The sequence below is a fragment of the Phyllostomus discolor genome, chromosome 3 (genome assembly GCF_004126475.2).
Source record: "Phyllostomus discolor isolate MPI-MPIP mPhyDis1 chromosome 3, mPhyDis1.pri.v3, whole genome shotgun sequence".
NCBI classification, from domain to species: domain Eukaryota; kingdom Metazoa; phylum Chordata; class Mammalia; order Chiroptera; family Phyllostomidae; genus Phyllostomus; species Phyllostomus discolor.
This window is the reverse complement of record NC_040905.2, coordinates 205972252-205988973: the sequence shown is the minus strand read 5'-3', so window position 1 is coordinate 205988973 and position 16722 is coordinate 205972252. Positions and strand designations below refer to the sequence as shown.

Below are 16722 nucleotides of genomic sequence, written 5' to 3'. Positions count from 1 at the left end.
TTAGCAAGTATTTTGTGGGAAGGTGGTTTGAAACCATGCTCCATTTCACATTAAATTTTTTGTGTGTGTGTGAAAAAAAAATTTTTTTAATCCCTACCTGAGGACATTTTGTCATTACTTCAAGAGGGAGGGAGAGAGAAAGGGAGAGAAAGAAACATCAATGCAAGAGAAAAGCATCAGCGGGTTGCCTCTGGTATGTGCCTGCACTGGGGATATGTGCCCAGACCAGGGATCAAACAGCAACCTAGGTATGTGCCCTGACTGGGAATTGAACCCGCAATCTCTTGGTTATGACGATTTTCCAAATGAGCCACACTGGTCAGGACCTCATTAAATTTTTAATTTATTCACCAATGTGTACTCATTGAAGGGTTAATAATCAGTTAATATCATTATTGATTTTGATGCTCAAATTATCCCTGATTTGGGATAATTATCCCAGTGGGATGGACCCTATTTAAGTCAGTCTTTTTGACATGTCTTCATGATTCTGTGAGCACTTTGCTTATGGCACCATAAGATGCTCTAAACTGATCTTGTATTTCCTTAGCTCTGACCCTGGAATCAGCTATTTGTCTAAGAAGCCTTGGTTCCTTTTAGAGAATTGTATTTAGAAGCTAATATCTGGGCACTATGCTCATTGCTGTTGGGTTGTTGCTGCTGCCAGGCTGAGTTGGTAAACAGCCAAGAAATATGTTTGTTAAAGTGAGGTTATGTTTACATTCTGTTTCTTTATATATTTATTGAAAACCTTGAGTTCATACGAATCTCCAATTCAAATCAACTTCAGATAATTCATTTTAGTTTTCTGCTACCTTCAACTATGAGGCCTTCCTCACCGGTCTTGGGTTCTGATAAGTACACTGCCCCTTCACCCCCCACCCCATGTGGATGGATGCTGTCCTCTTTGACCTTGCTGTCCTAGGATCACAGTGCCTACTCTCGTGGTTTGATGTGACCTCACCTCCCCACTATCCTGGAAATGCCTTACTCACTCAGCTTGGACTCTGACTTCTGTCATGCTAGTCAAGCCTCCTTCAACCCTGGGACATGGTCAGCCTCCTTACTCCTGTCCCGGCTTCCACACCCCACTCTGGGGTGTCCTTGTGCTTGGACATGCTCTCCAGCCTCTTGGGCTCTGACACATATCTCTCCATGCAGCACCCTTCTTACCCCTCTTGTGTTCCATCATCCCAGGCCTGGCCATCCTGTGTGTGAAATCCCTTTTCACCCCACTTGAGTTCTGGCTCCCAATGCCAGGCTGCTTCCTCTGAGGGAATGATTTTCTCATTCACTTAGATTTGACATCATATTGCCAGGCCACCCCTCTGCCAGATATACTCCTACCCTGCTCATATTCTGACATTCCTTGTCAGGTTGCTCCTTTGTAGGGGCATTTCCTCCTCCTGCCCAGGCTCTGACACTCCACCCTGGGCCATCATTGCCAGTGTGTGCATCGCCTTGCTCTGACCAATTTAGGACTAAATTTTCAGTAGGAGCAGAGGATAAGTTAGGAAAGGTGAGGCTTTTAAATACTTTTTTAAGGACAAACTTTATTGGTAATGAAAATGGATATGATGTTATGAAAATGTTATGAATGTGGTTGAAGAGTTTAGATTTTACCTTGTAGCTTATAGTAGAGAATTTCTTAAAACTCTGTGGGGTGCTGCACATTGCTCAGGGTGTGCAGGCTGTTTTTCCTGCTTGGGAGCAGCTGAACTTTTCCAGTGCACTTGTTTTGCACATTGTGGCATAAGGATGTTTCATAGGGATATGTGGAAAGGTAAAAAAAACTTTGTAACTCCTCTCACAGCAGTCTCTGTATATCTTTATTAATATGATCCTGAGAGCATTATTAGAAATGAAAAGCAAAGTGTAAAATCTTGAAACAACTTGTTTGTATAATTACACAACTAAGTTAATAATTTTCTAACAAGTTTCAACAATGACTGCATTCTTCTACAGAGGTGTTAACTTGTTATGGGTTAGAAAGCACCCTTTGATACAGCATTTTCAAGCTGGAAAAAGGGCTTTAATTTTGGAGTCCACTGAAACAAATGGAGACTTGTTGGAAATATTAACACTACCTTTTTACTTGTTTGTCTAGCTTAAAGAAATCAATGTTTATTAGGTGATGTTTGCTAGCATGTTCTGAAGTATATACAGTTTCTTTTGACTGTGTTGTCAACTTTAAGACAGTTCAATTGGTGTGGATTTTGAAATATTATACCTCAGCCCCCTCAGCATATAAGTTTGTAATTAAAGAAACAGTGTGCTGAAGTCAAATCATTCCTCTAGTCTATAGAGAATGGGTTGCTATTTTTCTTGATGAATACTAGCTGGTTTGGAGATTTGACTGCTGTGAAATGAGTAAGGGGTCCTAACACTGAGTGCTTCAGGCTCTAGCTCTAAGTAACACTTAAAGGGGAGGAGGGACTAGCATTATGGCATGGTTACCATATACAGCAAAGATTTGTTTTGTGAAGAGTGAGTGTTACATTTTTCTCCTAATCTCATAATATGTTGTAATTGAAGAAAAATAGATCCTAATTGAAAGCTGATGATCCGGCAGGATGATCAATAGCATGATGTTCTTAAAAAAAAACAAACACAAAAACCCAAAACCATTAAGCTTTCCTGCTGTCTGAATATTGTCAAAGCTTTTGTCTGTTCTTGACTTGAGCTGAGTGTACTTAATCATTCTGAGAACATGGCCCAGAGCACTGAGCTTGGCCCTTCCAGTGAATCACTGAGAATTGTGTTCAGAAGAGTGGTATTGAATAGAAACCCTTTCTTGGCTTACTTTCAGGCTTCATTTTCCCAGAAGTAAGCAGACCTCCCTTCTTTCAAACACATTTTAGCTGTTTGTGTGTCATTTTTCTGTGTTTAAGGGCTGAGGCTGTTGTGAGCAGGTGTGACTTATTCATACCTTTGACTACAAAGGAAAATGTCTTTCAAGAGTAACAGTGGTGTGTATTCAGCAAATTACTTTTGTCAGAGAAGGAGGAGCAGTTACTGGAGCTGGAAACTACATGTCAGACATTAGAGGAAAACACATTCATCAAACACTTATTGTTCTGGTGTGGAACTGGGTTATAAGACACTTGGTGACCTCAAGGAGCTGCCAGTCTAGTAGGAGGACAGATACTTAATAGAGGTACACTGGTGGTTCTCCACCTTGGTTGCACGTTACAGTAAGTTGGGGAGCTTTAAAAACACCAGTGCCTGGAGATTCTGGTTTAATTGTTTTGGGGTATGACCTGGGTATCAGGACTTTTAAAAGCTCCCCAGGTAATTGTAATTGTATAAGGGTTGACTGTGGTAAGAGCTGCAAGAGTGAGGAAGTACAAGGTGCCCTGCAGTGTAAAGGGGCACTTAACCCAATCTGGGCTACGAGTGAGGGGGATTGGGAAGGTTTCCCAGAGAGGAGGGAATGCCTGAGCTGAGGCTTGATGAATGACTTTGTTAAGTTAAAAAGATCAGAAAGATTGTTTTATTTCCCCCCAGAAGAGCAGCTGAAAAAATGTACAATAGAATAGTCAAGTGGTTAGTGCTTTTGGATGATCCATGGTGATTCTGCTACTTTCTTGCTTTGACTTTGGCCAATTTATCCTCTGAGTTTGTGTCCTCATCTCTGAACTGGGGGTAATACTTAGACAGTTGTTGAAGAATTACTGAAATAATGCATTTAAAGTGCTTAGGATCATGCCCTGCACATAGGAAACAGCAACTAGCAGTCATAATATGGTAATGATGTTCTTATTGGAGAGCATGGTTTGTTCAGAGGGCTACAACTAGTTCTGGCTGGATCTTAGGGTGCAAAACTGCAGGAGGTGAGTGTGGGTGGCAAACAAAAGATTCTTGGCAGGTGGGCAGGGTTCCACATTGTGGAAGTATAGGACTGTAAGGCAATTAATAGTGGGATATTATGGCAGAACCAGGACATTTCCATGGTAATATGTTAAGATATAGCATCAAGTGTTCTGGGAAAACTTAGGTCCATATTGGAAAATTGGCTCAGAATATGGTACTCTCAGCATCATTCCGTGTACTGAAATAGCAGTGAGTGTTAATAGGACAGAAAAAGGATTTCAGTTCCTTTAGTCAAGTAGTTAAAAATATTGAGCATCTTGAAGAGTAGTGGAAGATGTAAGCAGTCTCAGGGTAGTCCCAGAGATTCTCTGGAAATTGTTATAGCTTAATTGTTTACAGAACTTAATGAAAATATTAAGTAAGAACTGCTTGGCCATTTGCATTTAGAGGACACACTTTTAAATTTATATTTTGATTTGCAGAGAAATAGAAAATGCTTCCATCTGCATTGGCTTCACTGGCCCTTAAAATAACTTTCGTGTATTTGTTGGTATGTTATGTAACTTGTCACAACATTAGTCACCACTTCTTCCATAAGGCAACATGTAAACAATCATGGATGAGCGTGACTATAAGTTATAATTATAGCCTGATTTGTTCTTAGTGTTTTGGTCAGCTTTTCGTGTTTCTTTTTTCCTTTTAAAAGAGACTGTCATAATCTTTGACTCCATGTAATAGAGCTGTGGCAGCTAGCTATTTGAACTGAGTAAGAAACTGTTACAATGATTGATTGTCCAGGTATAAACTATGTTTATTTTATGTTGTATGCACAAAGTTATTTGGAAGAAGAATTCCATTTAACTAGGTCAGTGGTTCTGAAAGTGTGATTACTAGTCCAGCAGCATAAGTACTACCTGGGTACTTGTTAGACATGCTAATTCTTGGGTTCAACCCCAGAAACTCTGGAGGGGGGCTAGAAATGTCCTTTAACTTGGTAAAACTTGAGAATCACAGAAGTGTGTACTTCTATCATTTATTGAAATCTGTTAGATCCCAGGAAGGCTATTTGGTGCTTTCTTTATTCCTTCTCAATACTTACTTGATTCTGGCTATGTGCCAGGCACTGTTGAGGAAACGCTAATGGGCGTTTACCTGTGCAGGAGGGTGATGACAAGAGTTAAAACTAGATGGTAGAGAGTATGTTGAGGAAGGCCTTTCTGAGGAGGTCAAATATAAACTGAGTTTTGGATGACAGGAAGGGCCCCCTGTATGAGTTTCTGTGCAAAGGACTGTAAGATACAGATGAGTTCTGTGTGTGTGAGGAGCAGAGAGGCCAGTGTGGCTGGAATGCAGTGAGCAAGGGGAGAGAGGCTGTAAAGTGCAATCGCAGAGACAGGCAAAGACCAGATCATAGAGGCCCTTGTAAGGACTGCTTTTTTTTCCTTCTCAGTTTCTTGTAGAATTGTGGCAAAATACATAACAGTTTTCCATCTTAACCACTTCTCAGTGTACTGTTCACTGATGTTAAATACATTCATATTGTTGTATAACCATCACCGCCGTCTATTTCTAGAACTAAGACTTTGACTTTGAGTGGCATGGGAATCTTTGGGGAGGTTTTGCACAGAAGACTGACACAACCTGACCTCTAGAATAAAAGGATTGCTGGCCATGAAGAGTTGAAGTCTGACTGTTGCAGGGCAAAGGAGGAAGCAGGGAGACCAGTCAGGAGAGTACTATAGTAATAGAGGTGTGGTGATGGTGGTCTGTCAAAGATGGTAGGGTTGGGGATGCCGACCAGCATTGAGGGTCTGGGTACATATTGATGATCAAGTCAACAGAATTTGCTGATTGTTGATCACTGCATGGAAATGACCACGGCATGTAAAACAAAGGGAGTCAAGGATGACACCAAGTTTTTTGGTCTGAATAACTAGTGGATTTCAGGAGTTGCAGGTTTGAGGGAGAAAATTAAAGTGCGTTATAGATATCCAAGTGAAGATGCTGAATAGGCATTTAGAGCCAGGGAAGAAGGCAGGTTGGAGACATGACTTTGGGGCTTGTCAGCATTTGTGTAATTAAAGCCAAGAGACTGAATGAGATCATCTAAGTAATGAGTGTAGGTAGGGAGAGGTTCAGGACTAAGTTCTAGGGTAGGAGAGTTTACTTGAGAAGGAATGAGCAAAGGAGCAGCCAATAATATACAAAGTACTAACAAGTGATATTCTGGAAGGCAGGTAAAGAAAGTATTTCAAGAAGGAAGGCAAGCCAGTTTACTGTATCAAATGCTGCTGAGAGGCTGAGCGAGACAAGCACCATTTTAGCAATGTGAAGGTCCTTGGTGATTGTGACAGGTTGTTTCAGTGGTGTGGTGGGCTCAGAAGTCTGGTTGAAGTGTGTTGAAGAGAGAAAGGAGGAGCAGAGACAATGAGTAGAGATAGTGTTCTTAGACAGCAGGTCGGCACGGTCACCTTAATTTAGTGGCATAAGTTCATGTGCTGGAACTCCAGTGTTTAAAAATTTGGTATGTAACACTTTTCCATGCTCATGTTTATATTTCATTTTTTGTTTGTTTGTTTGAATGGGAGAGAAATAGCCCTGGCCGGTGTGGGTCAGTGGATTGAATGCCGGCCTGCGAACCAAAGGGTTTCCGGTTTGATTCCCACTTAGGGCATGTGCCTGGGTTTGGGGCCAGGTTCCCAGTTAGGGGTGCTCAAGAGGCAACCACACATTGATGTTTCTTTCCCTCTCTCCCTCCCTTCCCTTTTCTAAAAATAAATACATAAAAATATTTTAAAAACAAATGGGGAGAAATAAAAATGGAAATTTTGGTATAAAATGTTTGAAAGCTCTAAAGAAACTTTATGGAGTCCTAGGGTCCTGTAGACATCTTAAAAGCCATTATCTTAATCTAGAGGAATGAAATTCTGAGATGAAATTCAGCCATTTGCAAAATAGACTTAAGAAAGATTTATTTAGGTTTTAGAAGGAGTCTTCCTGGTGTTTTTCAGATGACCTTGGAACATTCCTTTTTTTCATCAAACACTGTTCTTTGAGGTCATTTGAAGGAAAAGGATGTTTCCATATGGTATTTTCCACAAATGTTTGGTGTCCAAAAGGTGTTGACTTTGTAGGTCTTTTTGTATCTCTGACAGGAAAAAAAAAAGGGGGACAAAAGTTCTTTTAAGACTTTCAAAATTTCTATTTACTTTGTTTTATTTTATTTATTTATTTTTTAGTAAGGTATTCTGATTTAGTGTCTAATCAGAGTATCTGATATTTATATCAGATTTAACTTTGACATTTAACTTATATTTGACAAGGTATATTTAAGAACCTTGAATTTTAGAGCAGCCAGCTCTTTTCAGCTGCAGGTACTTATTTAAAGCAGAAACCAAGTTTCTATTCAGTGAGGGAATGATCCTTCACAAGAAAAATAACTAGATCTGTGATTGAAAAAAACACACATTTTTCTTTCTACTGCTAAGGGACTAGAGGAAGTATTAGCATATTTTATTGAATCTAAGATGTCATTATTTATAAGATGCACTGTTATTATATGTATTATCAAGGAAGAAAAAAAGCTGCCATGTAGAATTTTAAGATGCAATAGATTGTAAGAAATGTGAAAATGCAGGGGGAAAAAGTTCATCTCGGAATCAATGAAACAGAATTTGAGTGCCAGGAGGTGTGAATTCTGGTTCTTGGCTACATTTCTAGCTAGCTATGGGACCACCTGCAAGTCACTTAGGAACTCTGCCTCAGGTTCCTCACCTGTATGGTGATGATAATGCCCGATGCCCCTACCTCATGGGAATATAGTAAGAATGAAATGAGATACAAAATAGTTATTTTGAAAAGTGGAATCTACTGGGTAAATTCAAAGTATTTATTTCATTGAAATTAAATCTTATATTTGATTAGGGAACTCAGAGTTTCTTCTCTGAGCTTTGTTGTCAGGTTTAAAATAGAATTCAGTTATAGACATTTGCAAGTATAACATTTTCTTCTGTTGAATGATTTTCATTCAATCTGGAAATAATATCTTTTTATTGTAGTTTAGAATCAAAGAGAAGGAGAAAATGCAACGATAATATAACCCCGATGTTCTCATCACTTGGAATTAACTGTTAACATTCTGTTAGCACTGTGATCTTTTAAAAACTTATTATGAAATATTTATGACATAAAAAGGTAAAAGGATATAATAATGAACATTCATATACTTGCAATTGCCAGTACAGGTGAAGCCCCTGTGTGGGAACAGCCTTACATTTAGATTGGGATCCTGTCTCATAACAGCCTAGTGAGACAGGACACTGTTTCTCTTGTTTCAGTCTTAAAACCTGTAAATGAGCAAGCTAACTTCATCATGTGAATGTTTTATCCTGGAATATGGGGGAGAAGGCTATTTTGTGCTAGTGTTGCCTTGCTTTGAGTTTCTTCAAAATTCTACCTAAGGCTTTGGAGATCCAGCTGTGTTAATTGGAAATGTGACACCTGTAAAATTATAATAATGGCTGGCCAGTTACTGGCCAGACATTGTACCCAGACAGTTTGTGTGTGTGTGTTTTTTAAGTTTCACAGTAATTTTTTGGTTAGTTGTATTCATTTTATAGATTAGGTAGGCATGGCTCAGAGAAGTTCAATAACTTGTCCAAGGTTCCACAGCCATTAAGTTGTGGAGCTAATGATTTTAATCAAGGTGTGCTTTATACCACAGCTTACATGTTCTAATGATATCTTAGATTCAATAAACTAGGCTGCCTCAATCCTTGTCAGTAATCATAATCTGTTTCTTTTGTAGGCAAAACCCAGAGACCACGTTTGAAGTGTATGTTGAAGTGGCCTATCCTAGGATAATCGGTCGCACTCTTTCAGGTATTTGCATGTTCATTTATGATATGGCATATTTATTGTATGAGATAGCTATGCACATAGTGCAATACATGAATATTCTAAACTGTTATTTACCTTTAACTATGTTTAAGTGACTTTCCCTTTTATTTGTGTCCACATCATCCATCATATGCACAGTGAACAATTTAAGAGTCATGGCCATAATGGGCGGGAGTATAGCTTTATTCATTGTCATAATTGGGTTTTGGCTTATTCCTTTCATAGATACCTGGAAGTCATCTATTTAGTAGGAAATATTGTCATCTTGCTAATGAGGATGGCTGAGAATTAGGTTATAAAATAATGTAAGGAATTTTATATATATATATATATATATATAATATAATAATAAGGGAAATCTCCATTACTAAACTGGAAGATGTTTGAAATTTAATTTAGTATATTTTGTGTGCTGGTAAAATAATTGGAAATTATTTGAAGGAAACACCTCCTCTGGCTTTAGCTTTTGGACTAATTCAGACATGTATTCCTGGATGACAGGGTCGGTCCTAGATAAGGTTAGAGTACTTTGTGCAGGCCCAGCGTATCACTTCTTTTTTTTTTTTTTTAAAGGTTTTATTTATTTCATTTTAGAGAGGGAAGGGAGGGAGATAGAGAGAGAGAAACATCAATGTGCGGTTGCTGGGGGTCATGGCCTACAACTCAGGCATGTGCCCTGGCTGGGAATCAAACCTGCGACACTTTGGTTCTCAGCCCGCGCTCAATCCACTGAGCTACGGCAGCCAGGGCAGCATATCACTTCTTGACCTAAAATCCTTCTTGGTTGTTGGGGAAAAACAACCTAGGGCCCAGTGTTTTTTATTTTTTTTTTTCTTGGTGTCTCAAAGAGTGATGCATTTGCCAGAGTTATGTTAGGGAGTGGCTTTTCGTCCACACATACTAACAGCTGCATATATTATTTGGTGTTTAGGGGAGTGACTTGGACTAGATACTTACTTGTAGTAATTAGGATTTCAGTGGTAGTTATACCCATAATTGGCTGTACAACCTTGGCCATATTTACTGTTTCATTATTTAGTTAGATTGTAATACTCATAAAAATAGCTACCTTTTATTGAGTTTGTCTTGTCCTACATGTCTGATTGACATATGTAGTCAGTCCTTACAATACAGTCTTTAAAGATAGTTGGGTGGCATCTCCATTACACCTATGAGAAAACAGACTCTCAGAGAGGCCAGATAACTTACCAAGATCATATAGCTACTGTGTGGTTCAAATTCTCTTCCACTTTGCTGCATTGCCTTCTTGAAGACAATGACCATGGTATACACATCTTTCTACATCATCTCCAGGGCTTTGCACAACATCACCAATGTTTATTAAAATGAATTAATTTCTCCTAATAGAAAAAGTGAGATCACTGTGTGTGCTCCACTTCCTAGACTATCTAACAAATGCTGTGAAACATGTTACCAGTGTATGGTTGTTCTAGAAGTAGAATTTAACATCCATGGTAAGTTATGCCTCTTACTGCACAAGCCATTGAATTAGAAAGGGTTACCTGGTATGTACAGTGTGTACATGAGCAAAACATTGAATTAGAAAGGGTTACCTGGTATGTACAGTGTGTACATTTCCCCAGCATTTCTGTGGGCCGACCTCACAGAGTAACCATTTGATGATGGCTGTGATTTGATGGAGACACTTAAGGACAAACATTTGGCTTATGTCTATATTTGCTAATGTTTCCCCTTTCAATGTTCTAGGACTTCCCTTCCAAAGTTAAAATGAAACTTTGGGGGGAATATGAGCAAAATTTGAAAAGTACAAGTAAAATGGAAGAATGAACAAAGTGAAGTCTTCTTCCGTCCCCTTATCCTGGTCATCTGGTTCCTCTCCCGCTCCTGCAGGCAACTCCTTTCTTATGGAACTCTTTAGCATAGTTTTTAAAAAACCTTTTTATTTTGAAAGTATTTTAAAAGATAAAAGTTACAAGGATAGTCAAGTGCATATACCTTTTCCTTAGATTTATCAGCTGTTACTTTTTGGCCATATTTGCTTCACTCTACATGCATGTACATACTATTTTTGCTGAACTACTTGAGAATAAATTGCAGACAGTTGTGATGCTTCACCCCTAAATTCTTCAGAATATATCTCCTAAGAATAAAGACATTTTCTTACATAACTCTAGTACATTTATTGAGATTAAGAGAATTTAACATTGATGTAATGTCAGTTGTTCACGTTTGCATTTAATAACTGGTCCCAGGAGTGTCCTTTATAGCATTCCCCGCTACCACCCAGGATCTGATTCAGGATCATGGACTCTGTTTAGTTGGACGTCTATTTAGTTTCTTTCACTATGCAATAGTTCTGTGGTTCTTCTTCACCTTTATGACATATTTTTCAAGAAATTAGCTTTGTTGATTTTTAGAAAGTCCGTAGATTGAACCTGATTATATTCTAATGATTAGATTCAGGTTATGGATTTTTGGCAAGAATATCTAAAACATGATATAGTTTATCACATCTTTAGGCACATGGTGTTGGTCCCATTGTTTGTGGGAAAGTACATAAAACTTTTATGTACAGTTTAACAAATAATTGTAAAGTGAGTACCCATGTTACTACTGTCCAGGTTAAGAAATATAATATTGCCTGATTATAAGGAAATACTGTTTCTTGTGAGAGGGATTACTGCCTCTGCTCTGTGCTTTAGAGCTCCCTGCTTTGGCCCTCTTCCATGGGACAGGGAGTCTCTGGGGCCTATGGGACATGCCCACTTGGAGCCTGAGCCCTTTTTATGCTAGATTCTGCTTTGAGTACCTGGGACCTCACAATTTTGTGCCCAAATGGTCCGGAGCTTATTTCCAGAGCCTGTGTGAATCTCTTCGAGGGTCCATCTTTCTCAGGGTAAACTGAGCTGCTGGTGTATAGACAGACCCTAAGCCCAAGGGATGGCCTGTGGGTGGCTGTAGGAATAGGGTATGGACTGGAGCTTGGGCTTGTGAATGGAGGTGACTGCATGCTTGTGTGTGCGGTCCTTGGCAGCATGGGATGGAGAAGGGGGTGTGGGCAGTGCGCTAGTGGCCAGTTTTCTCTACGCAGTCAGGTTTCTGCGTGGAACTCTAAGGAATCCAACAATTTTCAGTATGAATTTGTTTTTCTAGGCAGATAAAGGCATATTTGTCATGATAGAGTAAGAGCATATTTTATTTCATAGTTCATAAGCTTGTTTCATATCTTCTAAATATTTAGATGTATCGGTATATGAGCCTTGATTTGTACTCTTGGCTGTAAATGTTAGAAATGGGTTTGGCCAGCTCCTCAGAGATCCTTTCTTTCTTTCTCCAGAGGTTAAGACTCTTCTGACTCTTATGACAATCATTTCTTTGTTGTTCTTGTAGTTTTAATACATTTAGTAGTGCCTGTTTCTGAATTTTATAGAAATAGAATTATTTTACGTGTAGTTTTGGGGCTTTTTTGCTCAAGATGATATTTTAAGGGTCCTCCGTGTTTTGTGTAGCTGTTGTCGTTCATTTTCATTGCGGTGTAGCACACTGTAGGATTACATCACAGCTTATGTATTCATTCTGCTGTTGAAAGCCTTTGAAGTTCCCAGTTTTTGGCTGTTGCAAGTAGTGTTGTTGTGCTCCTTATGCGTGAACCCTGGTGCACGTGAATGTACTTCCATAGGGTACTTGGTGACTGGACCATGATAAAGTTTTTCAGAATTGATTTTGTTTGCACTTCCTTCAACATTTGGTAGTCCTTATTGCTGTGCAACTTCATCAGTCCTTGGTAAAATTGGGCTTTTTCCCCTACCAAGCCAATGGTTGTATAATAGTACATCCTTGCTTTTATTTGCATTTTCCTGATGGCTAATGTGACTGAGCACCTTCTTTGTGTTTATTGGCATTTTATTCAGCTTCCTTTTTTAAAGTGCCTGTTCAAATCTCTTGCTCATTTTTTAAGTTGAGTTTTCTACCTTTTCCTTATTGATTTATAAGAAATTATTTATATGTTATAGATATTAATTATCTGCTTGTGTATGTTACAAATATCTTCTCCCACTAGATGGTTTGTCTTTCGATCTCTTTAGGGTATCTTTGATCAAAACAGTGATTTTAATATAATATAATTTATCAATATTTTCTACCTTACAGATATGAAAATACTTTCCTTCTAAGAAAGTTATAGTTTTGTCATTCACATTTAGGTTTCTAATCTCTCAAGGACTTTAGTTTTCTATTAGATGATTAATATCCAGAAAAGTTAAGCTCTAAATTAGATTTCTTATTCATGATTTTTTAAAATTGGGAAACTAATTAAAACTAAATTACTAAGACATGCTACTCCTCTACTTAAAACATATTTTTATAAAATGATCACATACTTCTAAATCATACCTAAAAAATTTCCTCACAGTGAAAAGATGACACATGTGAGAAAGGCCAATGAGTAATATCACTAGACTTTAAAGACCGTTTTTTCCCCATTGACAACTTAATGTCTGTACCACTGTAGGCATGTTTTGTAAACTCTCTTTTGTAAACTCTCATGTGTTTTGTGCTCTGAAGGGCATTCCACGAAATCCATGGGAGGGATCTGTGGTCTGTCCCTTCTGCTTAGACGTTGCCCCAAGGCCTATGACGCTGAAGGGGATACTTTCCAAACATTGTAAAAATAAGATTTGGGTACACAAATTGAACTCATGATGCTACTTACTTTCTTTGAGGATTTTTGTAAGATTTCCTAGCTGCTGTTAACAGTGAATAAACTGTCACTTAGTATTTGATTTTAGGTAATCTTTTGTGTACTTCTACAACCTTCTTATTTGTTTTTAATAAAACTTACCATATTTGCCTTTTCCTGCTACTATTTAATGCATTATTTTTGTCATTTTAAAGGATTGCAAATAAATCTGCCTTAAAATTGGTCTTTGTTCCTTGGACTTGCATCTCTGATCTCTGCCAAAGTATCTGAGCAAACTTAGGTATAAACCTTACACTATACAGTACTAGTGTCTGGGCATAATCTTCTCTTTGAAGTTTGTTTGCATCCCCCAGAGGGATTAATTCCCTGCTGTGAGAAGGTGGGTTAGAAAGCACTGAAACTACTTTACGGGTCTTTAATTGGGGGAATTAGTATACATTTTGTTCTATAAACTTCTGTTGGAGTTCCATTCTTACAATTTTTCGTATACTGTGGTATGTTAGGTTCTCATTGTAAATTTAAAAAATACTAAAAATTTTCTCAAGCTATTTGAGTACATATGGGCAGATTATCTTGGTGTGTTTTTTCTATTATCTTTAAATTTTTAGTAGCTTGCTTTCTGATTAGATTTTGAGCATGTATAAAATTTCATAAAAATTAAGAGAAAATCATCACTCAGTAATAACTACTATTAATATTTTGGTATATTTAATTTCTTGTAGTCTCCTGTGTGTAAGTGTGTGTAAATAAAATATATAAACTTTTCTCTCAAACTCCTGCTGTATGTGTATATTTTTCTTGTTCCCTCCTCAAATTAATTATTGTTTTTCCTAAAATTATTAATATAGCTTTGTAAAAGTCATTTCAGTTGCTACAGATTTTATGCCATGTTTATGAGCTGTATTTATTTATAATTGGATCTTTAGATTGCTTCCACATTTTTCCTGTTGTAAATAAGCCAATGAACATCTTTGTGGTGCTTGCTATTTAGGTATGTGATTTGAATGCTTTAAAAAGAAGTTGGATCATTTTGTATAGATCTTTGATCTACTTTGTTCTCAATTTTTAATTTTTTTTTTTTACAGCCCATGTAGCCATCTCAAGTTGTGAAAACTCCCAAAGCAGATTTTAGTCTGTCTGAATGAAGGTCTCGGAAGAGGGTGCTCTTGTAAGAGGGATGAGCCTGCCCAGTCTCATGATCAGATGGTACTGGCCATGCTGAAACTCTGGAATGCATTTCAAACACAAGTGTCTCATTCCAGCTGGCATCTCTGAGCCTGCTGTGGGCACTGTTCTTGGCCAGCCGCTTAGCACTGGGAGAGTGGCAGCATCAGGTTCTCAAGGCTGTTTGGCAAACCAGCTTCCTCCTGTGTCAGCTCCCATCCCAGCGTTTTTAATACATGAGTCCAATAGCCACTTTATAAAAAGTGCATAGACAAATTGAGAAACTGTTGTTAGAACTCTGTGAAAGGATTGCTCTAGACATGGTGCTCTGGGTTAGCTGAGATTTTCAGCTTAGTGGTAAGCGGTAATCTTAAAAAAAAAAACACAACAACTTGGCTTTAAAATCTCTCTTAAATATCTGCTCACATTTCTATATTGGCAGTATCATGAAGAAAACTGAGTTTTGGCTGATTTAAGATATTGAGAGCCAGATTTGCTATTCTGAACTTTAGTTGTCATTTTACAGGACTCACATTCTTTTTTTTTTAATGTATTTTATTGATTATGCTGTTACAGTTGTCCCATTCCCCCACTTATTCCCCTCTGCCCTGCAGTCCCCTCCCACCCTCATTCCCCCAGCTTAGTTCACAGGACTCACATTCTAGGAGCTTTGCCTAAATCTTGATCACAGTGGATGTTTAACATTATTAATTTTTAAAATTGACTTTGAAAATAAAACAATACTTTATGCTGTCTCTTTAGGAGTGGAGGGAGTAAAAAGTCCTTTTGAGAATAATTTTACATCAGATTAAAATATTTTTAGAGGTTATTAACTAAATTTATGGTCTTATTTCTTTTCAATAATAATATAATAAATCACAGCAAACTTTTCTTCCTGTTCTTAAAGTGTGAAATTTAGGGGCCATCTGAATGTAAATTACAGTATAGGAAAGTGTCAAAATTTTTGGTAATTCATGACAATATGGATCTTCTTGTTGTATTTGTGGTTCACAGTGTTAAGCCTCAGGCCTTCTCGGTGGACTGTTGATCTACCAAATGATAAACAGTTCATGTGAACAGCAGGTTTGTTGTATGAAAAAAAGTTATTCCCTCAAAATGCCAAGCTCAGAGCCTCATTTTCTTAACTATAAAATGGGGGCCCTGCCCTGGCTGGTGTGGCTCATTGGATTGAGTGCTGGCCTGCGAACCAAAGAATCATTGGTTTGATTCCCAGTCAGGGCATATGCTTGGGTTGCAGGCCAGGTCCCTAGTGGGAGGCACACAAGAGGCAACCACACATGGATGTTTCTCTCCCTCTCTTCCTCCCTCCCCCTCTCTAAAAATAAATAAATAAAATATTAAAAAGAAATAAAACGGGGCCCTAATAGTACCTACTTCATTCAGTTGAAAGGATTAAATGGGAATACACAGTAAATGGGACCAGTGGGAAGTTCTTAGTAAATGGGAGCTGTTGTTATTTATCATTAGTTTTAAGGATTTATTTTTTAAGAGGTTTCCTGTTTACAATAAAATTGAGAGGAAGACACAGATTTCTCATATACTCCCTGCCCCACACATAAACAACCTCTCCCCTTATCAACATCCCCCACCAGAGTAGTACATTTATTACAACTGATGAACCTACACCCAAAGTTCATTATTTATGTCACAGTTCACTCTTGGTGTTGTATATTCTAGGGTTTAGACAAATGTGTAGTGACATGTATTCATCATTATTGTATCACACGGTCTTTTTACTGCCCTAAAAGTCCTCTGCACTCTGCCTATTCATTCCTTCATGCCCTCCCATCCTCTGATAACTACCGATCTTTTTATTGTTTCCATAGTTCTGCCCTTCCCAGAATAGGTGGAATCATACATACGTAACTTTCTCAGATGGCTTCTTTCACCTAGCAATATGCATTTAAGTCTCCTCTGTGTATTTTTGTGGCTTGATAGCTCATTTCTTTTTAGTACTAAATAACATTCCATTGTCTGCATATGCCATAAATTATCCACTCACCTATTGAAGGTCATATGGGTTGCTTCCAAGTTTTGGCAATTATGAATAAAACTGCCGTAAACATCTGTGTGCAGGTTTTTGTAGGGACATAGTTTTTAACTCTGGTAAATGCCAAGGAGCGTGATTGCTGGACACCATGTTA

The 16722-nt window shown here is 38.1% G+C and overlaps 1 protein-coding gene across 5 annotated transcripts in view; it reads left to right on the top strand.

The window, feature by feature from the left end:
* The window catches only part of DENND1A (DENN domain containing 1A), a 490983-nt gene that overhangs the window by 31108 nt on the left and 443153 nt on the right, over positions 1-16722 (top strand). For all 5 annotated transcript variants that reach the window (XM_036022196.1, XM_028530073.2, XM_036022199.1 and 2 more), the window contains exon 2: positions 8621-8694. In XM_036022196.1, coding sequence (XP_035878089.1) covers positions 8621-8694 — 74 coding nt within the window. The remainder of the gene's footprint in view (positions 1-8620; positions 8695-16722) is intronic.